Raw genomic sequence first — 12,528 nt, forward strand, 5'->3', positions numbered from 1 at the left:
CCACCCCCCCCCAGACTCCCTGGTGATTATGTTGAAGATCACGTGGCGCAGAACACTTCTAGAAACAAACGGTCCAGCCTCTGCTCACTTCCCTAAACACAGGAACATCCGGAGGGCCAGTCAAACAAAACCACAGACAAAACACAGTGCTGGGCTTTCTGCCATTCCCGTGCGTTGGAGGGCTCCGCCCCCTTCCCCCCCAGTGAGGCAGCATCGCAAGGTCCAGGCAGCTCTTGGAGACCCTGCACCCTACCCCCCCCCCCACGCCTCCCCAGTTCCAGGCACGGCTCCAGTCCCGTCTGTGCGGCCACTGGAATTCGCCGTGACCGAAGACCAGGGCCCAGGCTGGCCGGGCTCCGGGGAGAAGCCTTGCCGGGGCTCAGCAGAGACCGCAGGCCACGCGGTAGGCGGGGCTGGGGCGACAGCCGCCCTGCCTGAGGCCACGCCGCTCACTGCACAGCCAGGGCCTACAGGAGGGAGGAAAGCAGTGTGTGTGCGTGTGCGTGTGTGTGTGTGTGTGGGGGGTGTAGCCACAAAGAGGGCTCACAGGGGAGTCACTCGGGCTCCAGAAAAGATAGATGGGTCCAGCGCACGGAGGCGACATTTGTTTACTGACAAGAAGCAGGCGGCGTGTGAGGGGCCGGGCCGGGCCGGGCGGGAGTGCCTTTCTGGAAGGCGCGCGTCATCTCCGCTCCGTGGGGCTGGGGCTGGTGGGATCCTCACCCTCCTCCTCCTCTTGCGGGGCAGCGCGGGAGCCGGAAGCCCCCGCAGGCTCCGGAGCCGGCTCCAAGGCTCCCTCGCCAGCCGCCCGGCGCACTCGCTCCCCTCGGGCTGCCAGGATCTCCTCGACGTTCCTGAAACAAGGAGGCGGCGTGACCCTGCACCCGCCCGCGCCTGCCCCCTCAGCCACCCGGGCGGCGGGGGGCTGAGGACCACAGCTCGACGCCGGCCCAGGCGGGAAGGCCTAGGAGACGCTTCTCTCCCATCAGCCGGCCACACGGCCGCAAGCGGAGCTGCGGCTCAGGCGGTAGAGCACCAGCCTTGAGGGAAACAGCGGAGACGGCGCCCAGGCCCTGAGTTCAAGCCCCTGGACCCACACAAAGAAAAACAAAAAGAGACACGCCGCATGGCTGGCTCAAGCCAGAAGCTGTTTCTAGCACCCAGGTGGCCTCAGGGCTGTGGACACCTGGTGCATCTTCACACACCCGGGTGTGTCTGCAAGCAAGGTGAACCTCGGGAACCAAGAAACACACACGGGCTGCCATCTCCCCTGCGGAGAGTACCACCGGGGTTCGGCAGCCTGCCTCCCGCAGCCCCCGTCCTGCCCCGGTCCTTCATGTCCGGACAGGGGATTCTCAGCAGTGCAGGCTGACAGGACCATGACCAATGCTCGAGGGCAGGCGCCAGCACGACACTAACGGCTGACCTTGCCGGAGCTGTCCCACCCTGTCCTCTCCCAACACGAGAGCACGGACACAGAAGTTACAGGATATGGCCCCAGCCCTCAGCCAGAGGCAAGGAGGGCAGTTCCCCATGCCCTGCGGGTCAGGGGGCCTTGACCCATCGGGCTTCTTCAATCAGCACAGAGCAGATCCACTCCAGAAACTACCACAACCATCCGAGTGGGCAGCAGGGCATCCGAGATGAGCCCAGTTGGTCAAAAGTGTACTGAAACTTTTCGGGGGGGGGGCGCACCCACATGCATGGTTTATCCAGAAGCCAAATTGAAATATGTATCCTATTTGGACAAGCAGTGGGGGCTGCCCCAGTGGGATCCAGAAGCTCGGAGCTGGGGAGGCCAGGCCTCTCCAGGGGCACAGCCTGGCTCTTCCCGAGGCCTCACCTCTTCCCCTCCAGGTCAGAGAACCAGCCCAAGTTGTCGGCGATGATGTGGTGGTTCTGGCAGCCTGGGCAGGTCACGATGACCACACCCCGGTGATAGGCGAGCTTTGAGATGCGCTTGGAGGACCGAGTTCCGCAGACCTGGCTGAGACCCAGGGGCGTCAGGGGTCGCTCCGCCCCTTCCCCAGCCACGCCCCGCCGGAGCCCCATCCTCCTGGAAGGCCTTTCCCCAGGGGATAGAGGCCCCTCCCTTGGGAGGGCACCCCCAGGGCCCTGCCTCTCCCACCCGGAAAGACCCCTGCCCAGAGGAGACCCCGCCCCTCACCAGGCTCCACCCCTCCTCAGCCCCCACCCACTGGAAGGCCCCGCCCCTCCTCAGGCCCCACCCTCTGGGACCCCGCCCCGACAGGCTCCACCCCCGGGGATCCCGCCCCCCCAGGCCCTACCCCAGGGATCCCGCCCCCCCAGGCTCCACCCCGGGGACCCCGCCCCCTCACGCCCCGCCCCCGGGGACCCCGCCCGCCCCGGAAGGCCCCGACCCTCCGGGAATAGCCCTCTCCCCACCCCGGCCCTCCGAGCCCCCAGCCCCGGGGCCCCCGCTCGGCCCGCCGCGCCTACCTTGCAGGTGTACGCGAGCTGGTAGTGCGCGGCCTCCACGCGGCCCAGCGCCGCCGCGGGCCCCGGCCCGGAGGCGCAGCCCCGCCAGCCCCCGCCCCGCGCCGGGGCCCAGGCCCGCCGCCGCCCCGACACCTCCGGGCCCGCCCCGCCGACCCCCAGCCGCCTCAGGCCGGGCCATCGGGTCCGCACACCGCCCAGCAGCGCGCGCGCGCGGCCCAGCGCCGTCCGCCACATCCCGGCCGCGCCCTCCGGCCGCCCCCCGCCGCTGAAGCCGAGCCCGCCATCTTGGAGGCGGGCACTCGGGCGGAAGCGCCTATCTCGGACTTCCGCCCGGAGGGAGGAGGCGCGCGCCCTCTGGCGCCACCTGGCGGCGCAAAGTCCGCGCCCGGGCCCGCGCCCCCCGGACCCCCGGACAGGCAGAGACGGCGCCCGGGCCCGCGCCCCCCGGACCCCGACAGGCAGAGACGGCGCCCGGGCCCGCGCCCCCCGGACCCCCGGACAGGCAGAGACGGCGCCCGGGCCCGCGCCCCCCGGACCCCGACAGGCAGAGACGGCGCCCGGGCCCGCGCCCCCCGGACCCCCGGACAGGCAGAGACGGCGCCCGGGCCCGCGCCCCCCGGACCCCCGGACAGGCAGAGACGGCGCCCGGGCCCGCGCCCCCCGGACCCCCGGACAGGCAGAGACGGCGCCCGGGCCCGCGCCCCCCGGACCCCCGGACAGGCAGAGACGGCGCCCGGGCCCGCGCCCCCCGGACCCCCGGACCCCGACAGGCAGAGACGGCGCCCGGGCCCGCGCCCCCCGGACCCCCCGACAGGCAGAGACGGCGCCCGGGCCCGCGCCCCCCGGACCCCCGGACCCCCGGACAGGCAGAGACGGCGCCCGGGCCCGCGCCCCCCGGACCCCCGGACCCCCGGACAGGCAGAGACGGCGCCCGGGCCCCGACAGGCAGAGACGGCGCCCGGGCCCGCGCCCCCCGGACCCCCGGACCCCCGGACAGGCAGAGACGGCGCCCGGGCCCCGACAGGCAGAGACGGCGCCCGGGCCCGCGCCCCCCGGACCCCCGGACCCCTGGACAGGCAGAGACGGCGCCCGGGCCCGCGCCCCCCGGACCCCCGGACAGGCAGAGACGGCGCCCGGGCCCCGACAGGCAGAGACGGCGCCCGGACCCGCGCCCCCCGGACCCCGACAGGCAGAGACGGCGCCCGGGCCCCCGGACAGGCAGAGACGGCGCCCGGGCCCGCGCCCCCCGGACCCCCGGACAGGCAGAGACGGCGCCCGGGCCCGCGCCCCCCGGACCCCCGGACAGGCAGAGACGGCGCCCGGGCCCCGACAGGCAGAGACGGCGCCCGGGCCCGCGCCCCCCGGACCCCCGGACCCCCGGACAGGCAGAGACGGCGCCCGGGCCCGCGCCCCCCGGACCCCCGGACCCCGACAGGCAGAGACGGCGCCCGGGCCCGCGCCCCCCGGACCCCCGGACAGGCAGAGACGGCGCCCGGGCCCGCGCCCCCCGGAACCCCCAGACCCCGACAGGCAGAGACGGCGCCCGGGCCCGCGCCCCCCGAACCCCCGGACCCCGACAGGCAGAGACGGCGCCCTGGCCCGCGCCCCCCGGACCCCCGGACCCCGACAGGCAGAGACGGCGCCCGGGCCCGCGCCCCCCCGGACCCCCGGACCCCGACAGGCAGAGATGGCGCCCGGGCCCGCGACCCCCGAATCCCCGGACAGGCAGAGACGGCGCCCGGGCCCGCGCCCCCCGGACCCCTGGACCCCGACAGGCAGAGACGGCGCCCGGGCCCGCGCCCCCCGTGTCCCCCGCACCCGGGACAGGCAGTGAGGGCACTGGCGGTGACTTTATTTCCCAGCCGCACGCTGGGGCGGGGACAGGGCCGTGCGCCCGCGGAGCCCGGCTAGGGGCCCTCCGTGTCCGTGTTGTCGCTGCCCGTGGTGTTGCCGCGCTCCTCCTCGCCCTGCCGCCAGCCGTTCTGCGCCTTGCGGAGCGCCCGCTTCCTGGAAGGGCCACGGGCGGGGGCGTGGGTGGACGGGGCCGCGGGCGGGCGGGCGGGCGGTGGGCCGCCCCCAGCCCTCACCCCCGGGCTCCCCGCACCTGCGGTAGTTCTCGAAGCTCTCCTTGAGCCGCCGCCGCTCCTTCTCGGGGGCTCGCCGCCGCCCGGGCCCGCGTCCTGCGGAGGGGACAGGCCCGCGGGTGGACGCCCAGCCCTGCCCAGGCGGCAGGGCATGGGGCCGCCCTTTGGCCTAGGTGGCCGGGCGCCTGTGCTCCGACCTAGACCCCGCTACGGGGAGGCTGGCGGGGCGGGGGACGGCGCCCGTCCCCGTGAATGCGGCCTCTGCGGCCAACGCCTCCAAGAAGCCACGGGGTGCCCGCCCATGGCTGCCCAGCCCCTCACACCCCCCAGCCCGCCGCTCTGCCCGGGAAGGAGGGGGCTCCAGGTTCCAAACATTACCCACAGTCTCCAGGCGGAGACCCTGTGATCCCCACCGGGCCCCGGGCCCAGACCCGGCCCTGCCCCATGGGATCAATCACCGAGGCCCGGCAGGAGGCCCAGGCCCCCGGGAGGGGCCTTACCTGGGGGTTCCGGGAGGGCTGCTCCTTCTGCAGAGCCGCGAGGGGCTGCGAGGGGCTCCCCGGGTCCACCAGGCTGCCTGAAACGAGAGCTGTGCCCGTGGGTCCCGCCCCGTCCAGCGCCACCGCGGCCTCCGCCTGCCACATTCGGGCCCGCCATCCGGGCCCGCACACGGGGCTCCCCGCACTCCCGCCGTCCCTGCGGGCACTCAGGGCCCAGGCCCTCCTGCAGGTCCCATCAAGGAGCCCTCTGAGCCCTGCTTGCTCCCAGCATCCACCCCCTGGCACCAGCTCAGCCCTGGCTGCCACCGGCCCACTCTTCCTGGTCTGGCAGGAGGATCCTGGCGGCCAAGTACCCCCGGGGTGGCTCCCGGGGGTGAGGCCCTGGGGAGACAGAGCTCAGGCTCTCGGGCGGAAGGTGCCGGCGGCTACGCAGCAGTCGCATCACCGGCGTCCACACAGACATGGTGGCTCCCCGGGTCCCCCCCCCCCACCTTGGTGCCCATTTGGGACTCAGTGGCCTCGCGGTCCCGTGTCGGGGCTGTGGCAGGTGGCCTGGCCCTCACTTCTGCATCTCCTCCCACGTCTTCCCCTTTCGCCTCTGCCCAGAGGCTGAGGTAAGGCCCACGGCAGAAGTCGGCTTGGTTTCGGGGGTCCCCCCCTCCCTCCGCTGCCCCTCCCCCGCCTTTAGAGAAGACCCCCCCCCGAGCCCCGCCTCCAGGATGAAGAACTCGGTTGTAAAATGCGCAGGGGAGGACGGGGCCCTCACCGCAGCCCCTGTACTGTGAAGCTTGGCAGATAGGCGGGCCAGCGCTGTCTGCCCCGCCACTGCCCCAGGGGCAACCTGTCCTTGCGGGAGACCCCCCCCCCAGGTTCATGGCCAGTTTTCTCCTTGCTGTCTGATGTCTTTTTGTGGTACTGGGGTTTGAACTCAGAGCCTTACAATTGCTAACGAGGCGCTACAACGCTTGAGCCACGGCCCCAACCCTTTCTTGTTGTGTTTTTTCAGACAGGGTCTCACTTTCGTCCGTGGCAGCCTGGATGGCTAGGCCGGGACTGCAGGCCGGAGCCACCGAGCCCAACGACTGTGCCCCGCTTGTCTGGACGCCCTTGTCCCACTCTGAGGAGTGCGGGGGGGGGGGGGGTAACCCTCACCTTTGTCTGAGAGTTGGGTGTCCTCCAGGTCCTGAGGCAGAGAGAGCTTCAAAGACAACGCGGGCCCTGCGTCAGGCTGCTGGGTGAGCTGCCCCGCCCCTGCAGGTTGGCACCTGCCCCAGCAGTCTCCCTGCCCCCAGCGGGTGCCTCTGCCTTCCTTTACCCCAAGCCCTCGGGTCCCTGCGCTCCCTCCACCCAGCCCAGAGCAGGATCTGTGGGGGCCACGCTCACCTCCCGGGAGTTGCGGGGGGAGCTGTCCTCCAGGTCGGAACTCTGGTCACAGGGAAGGGGGCCGTCAGCGGGCCGTGGGCGCGGTGAGGGCCCCAGCCCCGCCTCCGGGGAGTCCTGCGCCTACTCCAGCCCCACCAGGCCCCCACGCAGGCGGCCTTTCCTCCTCAACACCCCACCCCGCCCGGCCCGCTGCCCATTGCTGCCCAGCCTTGAGCTGCGTCTACAGCCCGCACCCCGCCACGACGAGGGGCCTCCACCCTGGGGAAGGGGGTCCAGGGACATCCATGGCCTTCCCGCCGCGGGGCCGCCAGCGGGGAGGAGCCTGCCCCCGCCCTCGCCCCCGGGCTCCCCGCCCCGCCCCCGCGCTGCCCGCCCCCGCCCCCCCCCCCCGGGCTGCCCGCCCCCGCCCCCCCCCCCCCCAGGCTGCCCGCACACCAGGACCAGCACGTCGAGCTGCTGCCGCCGCAGCCTGGCCTCGGCGGCCAGCAGCCGGCCCTCGCACTGGAACAGCTGCAGCTGGAGCTCGTCCGCCTTCTCCCCCAGCTCCCGGACGCGCTTGCGCAGCTCGTCCTTCTCCAGCAGGCTCCGGGCACACTGCGCGTGCAGCTCCTCGCGGCAGGCCATGGCCTGGAGGGGCGGCGGGGCTCTCAGGGGCCCGCCCTCCCGGGCTTCCCCCCCCCCCCCGCCCCCCGTCCGGGGCGGCGGCCCTGGTCCGTGCGGGCCGCGGCCTGGCTCCCCTTGGTTCTGCTCCGACCTAACTGGCTTTCGAGGGATTGGCAGTCATGGAGGCTCACGGTGGAGGCGGACAGATTTAAAAAGCCAAACACACACAACATGTTGGTGCACCCTGCTCAGGACGATCCCTGGGGACCTGGGGGGCCTGCGGTCTTCCTGTGGACAGCCAGGGAGGGTCATGCCCCACGCGTGTGCATTTCATGGGCTCTGGATGCCTGGGGTATCAAGACCATGCGTGCTAGTGGCTTTTCAGGAGTGTCAAGTGGCCATGCCTGTAATCCTACTACTCAGGAGGCGGAGGCCTAGGCAGGAACGTCTTTGAGACTTCTTTTTTGTCAGTCGTGGGGCTTGAACTGTGGGCGCTGTCTCTGAGCTTCTACTCAAGCCTAGTGCTCTACCACTTTGAGCCACAGCACTGCTTCCAGTTTTCTGGTGGTTAAATGGAGATAAGAGTCCCACAGACTTTCCTACTTGGGCTGGCTTTGAACCGTGATCCTCAGATCTCAGCCTCCTGAGTAGCTAGGATTATAGACATGAGCCACTGGAGCCTCGCTGATATAGATATAGATGTGGATATAGATAGATATGTTTTATTTGAGGGAGTTCAGGCTTTTATTTTTTTAATTATTTTTTTCCAGTCCTGGGGCTTGAACTCAGGGCCTGAGCACTGTCCCTGGCTTCTTTTTGCTCAAGGCTAGCACTCTACTACTTGAGCCACAGCACTACTTCTGGCTTTTTCTATATATGTGGTGCTGAGGAATCGAACCCAGGGCTTCTTGAGCCACAGCACTACTTCTGGCTTTTTCTATATATGTGGTGCTGAGGAATCGAACCCAGGGCTTCATGTATACGAGGCAAGCACTCTACCACTAGGCCACATTCCCAGCCCCTTAATTAATTTTTGTCTATTTTTTGCATGCATGCCAGGCAAGCACTCCACCACTAAGCCACATTCTCAGCCCCTCTTTGAAACTCTTATCTCCGTTTAACTACCAGAAAACCCAGAAATGGAGCTGTGGCTAAAGTGAGAGAGCACTAGCCGTGAGCAAAAGCTCATGCCCCAGGACTGGCACCGAAAGAAAAAAAGTATTAAGTGGGGTGCCATTAGCTCACATCTACCTACAATCCCAGTTACTCAGGAAACTGAGATCCTAGGATCAAGGTTCAAAGTCAACTGAGGCAGAATAGCCTGAGAGGCTTCATCTCCAAAATAACCAGCAAATAAGCAGGGTGGGAGACTTGGCCTAAGCAACAGAGCACCAGCCAGGCAGGCAAGCCAAGCAAGTACAAGTTCCTGAGTTCAAGCCCTGGTATAAGCGAAACAAAGGGGGTGGGGGCGCAGAATCTAAAATGAGCCTTACGCTTTTGTACACGCGAGGTACAAGAGACAGAGTGAGTCCAAACCCCACTGGAGGATGGGACTTTTGCCAGATGCTGGTAGCTGATGCTTTTCAGGAGGCCAAGACAGGAGAGTTGAGGTTCTAAGCCGGCCCAGGCAAGAGAGTGAGATTCTTTTCCCCCAGTTAACCACTAAAAGGCTGGGAGTGGAACCGTGGCTCAACAGGAACCCGTGCTTAATGCAAGCCTGACGCCCACTACCCCCTCACCTCTAGTGCCGGGTGAAGCACCGGCTCTCCCGAGCGGAACGGCAAGCCTGACGCCCACTACCCGCTCACCTCTAGTGCCGGGTGAAGCACCGGCTCTCCCGAGCGGAATGGCCGGGAAGCAGCGGGGAAGACACAGCCCTGTGTCGGCGTGCTAGGTTCCACCCCGAAGAACTCGGCCAGCCCGGGCCCCACGCGGCCCCTACCTGGTCCCTCTCGATGGCCACCTCCTCCATCTGTTGCAGGATGGCCTCGATGCGGTCCTTGTACATTCTGGAGTCCTTCCGCAAGGCCAGGCACTGCAGCTCAAACATCTCCCTCTCCTCCACGCACTGCGGGGGGGCGGCCGCTCAGTCCCACTTGCCCCTGCGCACCTGGCCATGAGGGTGGCCGGCGGCGCCCACGACTCGGAGGCCCTCCTGTCCCACCGCGGGGACTGGGCACGCCGGGCTCCCCGGAGCCCAGGGCCACTGTGGGCCCAAAGGGTGGCCCTCACCGGCCCGGGGGACACGGATGGCGGGAGGGGGGGCTAGCACGAGAGGGCCATGCCTTCAGAAGCGGGGGGCGGCCCCCCACCCTGCCTCCTAGGCCCAGAGGGCACGGGTGGGGTGGGCCCGGCTCGCGTACCCGGGTGCGGAGGGCCTCGGCCTGGCGGAGGTCCTTGCGTAGGGAGAAGATGGTGTTGGTCTGCTCCTGGTGGTCCCGCAGCGCCTGGCGCCAGTCTTCCTCCAGGACCTGGATGTAGGGGCTGCTCCTGTCCAGTCGCCCCTTCTGCAGGAGACGAAGAGGACCAGGCTGGAGGGGCCGACCCCGCCCCCGCCCGCGAGACCCCGCCCCCGCCCGCGGGACCCCGCCTCCACCGGTGAGACCCCGCCCCTACCTGCGAGACCCCGCCCCTGCCCGCGAGACCCCGCCCCCGCCCACGGGACCACGCCTCCACCCGCAAGACCCCGCCCCCGCCCGCTGGGCCCCGCCCCAACCCGCGGGACCCCGCCTCCGCCCGCGGGACCACGCCTCCACCCGCGAGACCCTGCCTCCGCCCGCGGGGCCCCGCCTCCACCCGCGAGACCCCGCCTCCGCCCGCGGGGCCCCGCCCCAACCCGCGGGACCCCGCCTCCACCCGCGAGACCCCGCCTCCGCCCGCGGGGCCCCGCCCCTGCCCGCGAGACCCCGCCTCCGCCCGCGGGGCCCCGCCCCAACCCGCGGGACCCCGCCTCCGCCCGCGAGGCCCCGCCTCCACCCGCGAGGCCCCGCCTCCACCCGCCCCCCGCCCACCTGCGCCGAGGCCTCCAGCTCCTGCACCCGCGCCTGCAGCAGGCCGTTCTCCTGCTGCAGCTCCCACAGCAGCTCCTGGCTGGGCCGCTGCTCCATGGCGTGCCTGAGCTTCAGCGTGTGCTTGCGCTCCACCTTGCAGTCGTCCTCGGCCTTCATGAGGCTGTGCCGGAGCCGGTCCACCTGGGGGGGGGCGGGCGGGCGCAGTCAGCGGGGCAGGGCGTGCGTGGACCCCCCTCCCCCCGCCCCCCGGCCGCCCCGGCGCCCTCCCTCGCCTCCAGCTGCAGGTCTCGGTTCCGCGTGAGGGCGGCGCCCTTCTCCTCGCTGACCCGGGCCAGGCGCATGGCCAGGTCGTAGTTCTCGTCCTTGCAGCGCTTGAGCTCGCGGCCGCCCGCCTCGCACTCCTCCTTGAGCCGCCGCACGCGCTCCTGGTGCGTGCGCAGCAGGCTGTCCTTCACGCGCAGCTCCCGGATGAAGTCATCCTTGGAGCTCAGCACGGCCGTCAGGTCCTGCACCTTCTTCTGCAGCTTCATGACCTCCGTCATCAGCAGCTGCGTCAGGCCCGACTCCCCCGACGCATCTGGGGGACGCGGGGAGTCAGAGCCCCCCGGCCACCGCCGCCTCCGCCTCTGCCCTGGCCTTCGTCCCGTCCCAGCCTGGCAGGGAGGCCCTGCGGGGCTCCCGCCGAGGGCCAGCCGGCCGGGACGGCTCCCCCGGGACCAGGGTCCTTCCCGGCCCCCCCTGCCTCCCGGCTGCCCCAGGCGGAGGGGCCCGCCTTTACCCCAGGCCCCTCCTGGAGCCTGCCCCTCTGCGTCTAATTGATGGTGAGCCTCCATGAGGTCAGCGGGGACCGGGCGTGGCTCGGGGCCAGGACCCTGTCCCTCCCATCACGCTGGAGATCAGGACGCTGCCCGGGCACAGGGGCTTTGGAGGGGTCAAGCCCACTTCCAGCCGGTGTTCCAGTGGCTCGTGCCCGTGATCCGACTCAGGAGGCTGAGATCCGAGGATCGAGGTGCAAAGCCAGCCCCGCCAGTCCAGGCAGGAAAGTCTGTGAGGGTCCTGTCTTCAGTTAAGCATCAGGCCAGCGGTGGAACTATGGCCCAACTGCTAGAGCATCAGCGTTGAAGAAAAAAACTAAAGGGGAGCACCCGGCGAGTACAAGCTCCAGCACTGACTTTCTCTCTCTCTCTCTCTCTCTCTCTCTCTCTCTCTCTCTCTCTCTCTCTCTCTCTCTCTCTCTCTCTCACACACACACACACACACACACACACACATACATGGTGCTGGCTGAGTATTCCCAGGCTAGTATGGAGCAGGGTGGCCTCAGGAGGGGTGAAGGGGAGGCCCCACCCCGTCGCTCCCCTCCGTAGGCCAGCAGGCATCCTAGCAAGTCCGGAAGTCCGGCCGGGCGGGAGCCCCACCAGGGGCGCCGCCCCCCCCACCCCCCCGGCCCCGGCACACAGCACCTTCACGGCCTTTTCTCCAAGCAGGCCTCACCCCGGGGCCTTTCACCTGCTAGGGGTCTGCAGACCCCACTCTGGGCCCGGGCACCCGCCCTGGGCACGCCCCTCACCGATGATCATGGAGAAGACGCGCGCCGGCTCCTTGCCCGTGACCTTCTTGTACAGCTGCGGGTAGTAGAGCTCCAGGCTCTCGAGGAAGGCCACATAGCCCTTGTGGCCCGTGCGCTGCAGGATGTCCAAGAGCGCGCCTGCGGGCACAGGGGGGGCTGGGTGGGCGGGGGCCACGGGGGCCTGCGGGAGACGTGGGCGGCGGGAGCCCCAGGCTCCCTCCCGCAGGGGCCCGGCCTGGTGGAGAGATGGGGGGGGGGGTGGACGAGGCGCCCCGCGGTCTCACGGCGCCGAGGACACAGTGCGCCCCGGCCACCCCGCGGTCCTTCGGGGGGTCTCCGCCGAGGTGGGAGCCCACTGTGCGGCCCTCAGCGGCACCGAGCAGACCGGAAGCGGGCCCCACGCCCGGGACGGAGGCCAGGCGGGGCCGGGGCCGGACGGGCCGCGCGGGCCGCGCCCCGAGCCCGGGGACGGGGGCCTCACCGACTTTCCGCTTGCGGATGACCAGGTTGGGGTCGCTGAGCACCTGCTCCTCGTCGTCGGGGTTGAGCACCTTGCACTGGCGCAGGTAGGGCGTGATGCGCGAGGGGTCGATGACGGAGACCAGCTTCACGCGGAAGCTCTCCAGGGCGCCCCAGCACGCGTCGTCGTTCTCGTAGTCCGACATGCCCTCCACGGCTGCCGGCCGGGGCTGGGGGGGACGGCCGGGGTGGGACGCCGCCCTCCCTCCCGCCCGGCCCGCCCCCCGCCCCCCGGCCCGGGACTCGGCCTCGCCTCCTCGGCTCCAGGGCAACCCCCCCCCCTGCCCCTTCCCCGAACCCTCTTCTTCCTGCCCCCTCCGGGGTGCCCCTAGGCCGAGACTCGCTCGACCGTCCTCCGAGGGCGGCCGCTTGGCTCCCGGTGCCGGGGAGCGGGGCGG

General features: G+C 70.6%; 2 protein-coding genes across 2 annotated transcripts; both read right to left on the reverse strand.

Annotated features, from left to right (window-relative positions):
• Positions 1-590: 590 nt before the first annotated feature.
• Dnlz (DNL-type zinc finger) lies at positions 591-2,753 on the reverse strand. Its single transcript, XM_048345981.1, has 3 exons — positions 2,461-2,753; positions 1,844-1,983; positions 591-854 (listed from the first exon to the last, which is right to left on the reverse strand). The coding sequence occupies exons 1-3, from the start codon at positions 2,692-2,694 to the stop codon at positions 683-685; spliced, it is 546 nt and encodes a 181-aa protein (XP_048201938.1). The 5' UTR covers positions 2,695-2,753; the 3' UTR covers positions 591-682.
• Positions 2,754-4,367: 1,614 nt separating this feature from the next.
• Positions 4,368-12,301, reverse strand: Card9 (caspase recruitment domain family member 9). The gene is given in 13 exon segments (XM_048345974.1): positions 4,368-4,467; positions 4,565-4,610; positions 4,613-4,640; positions 5,045-5,121; positions 6,197-6,242; positions 6,428-6,469; positions 6,863-7,054; positions 8,973-9,098; positions 9,394-9,537; positions 10,042-10,221; positions 10,314-10,618; positions 11,612-11,749; positions 12,093-12,301. Coding segments are annotated over 13 exon segments (1,608 nt in total). The 5' UTR covers positions 12,277-12,301.
• Between the last annotated feature and the right edge of the window lie 227 nt (positions 12,302-12,528).

Source organism: Perognathus longimembris, chromosome 1 (genome assembly GCF_023159225.1).
Source record: "Perognathus longimembris pacificus isolate PPM17 chromosome 1, ASM2315922v1, whole genome shotgun sequence".
Lineage (NCBI taxonomy): Eukaryota > Metazoa > Chordata > Mammalia > Rodentia > Heteromyidae > Perognathus > Perognathus longimembris.

Excerpts from the sequence above, each read along its gene's own strand:
- Dnlz (XM_048345981.1), bottom strand. The coding sequence starts at position 2,694 with ATGTGGCGGACGGCGCTGGGCCGCGCGCGCGCGCTGCTGGGCGGTGTG. Across the intron at positions 1,984-2,460 it reads AGCTCGCGTACACCTGCAAG|GTCTGCGGAACTCGGTCCTC; the intron begins GTAGGCGCGGCG and ends GGTCTCAGCCAG. Across the intron at positions 855-1,843 it reads TCTGACCTGGAGGGGAAGAG|GAACGTCGAGGAGATCCTGG; the intron begins GTGAGGCCTCGG and ends TCCTTGTTTCAG.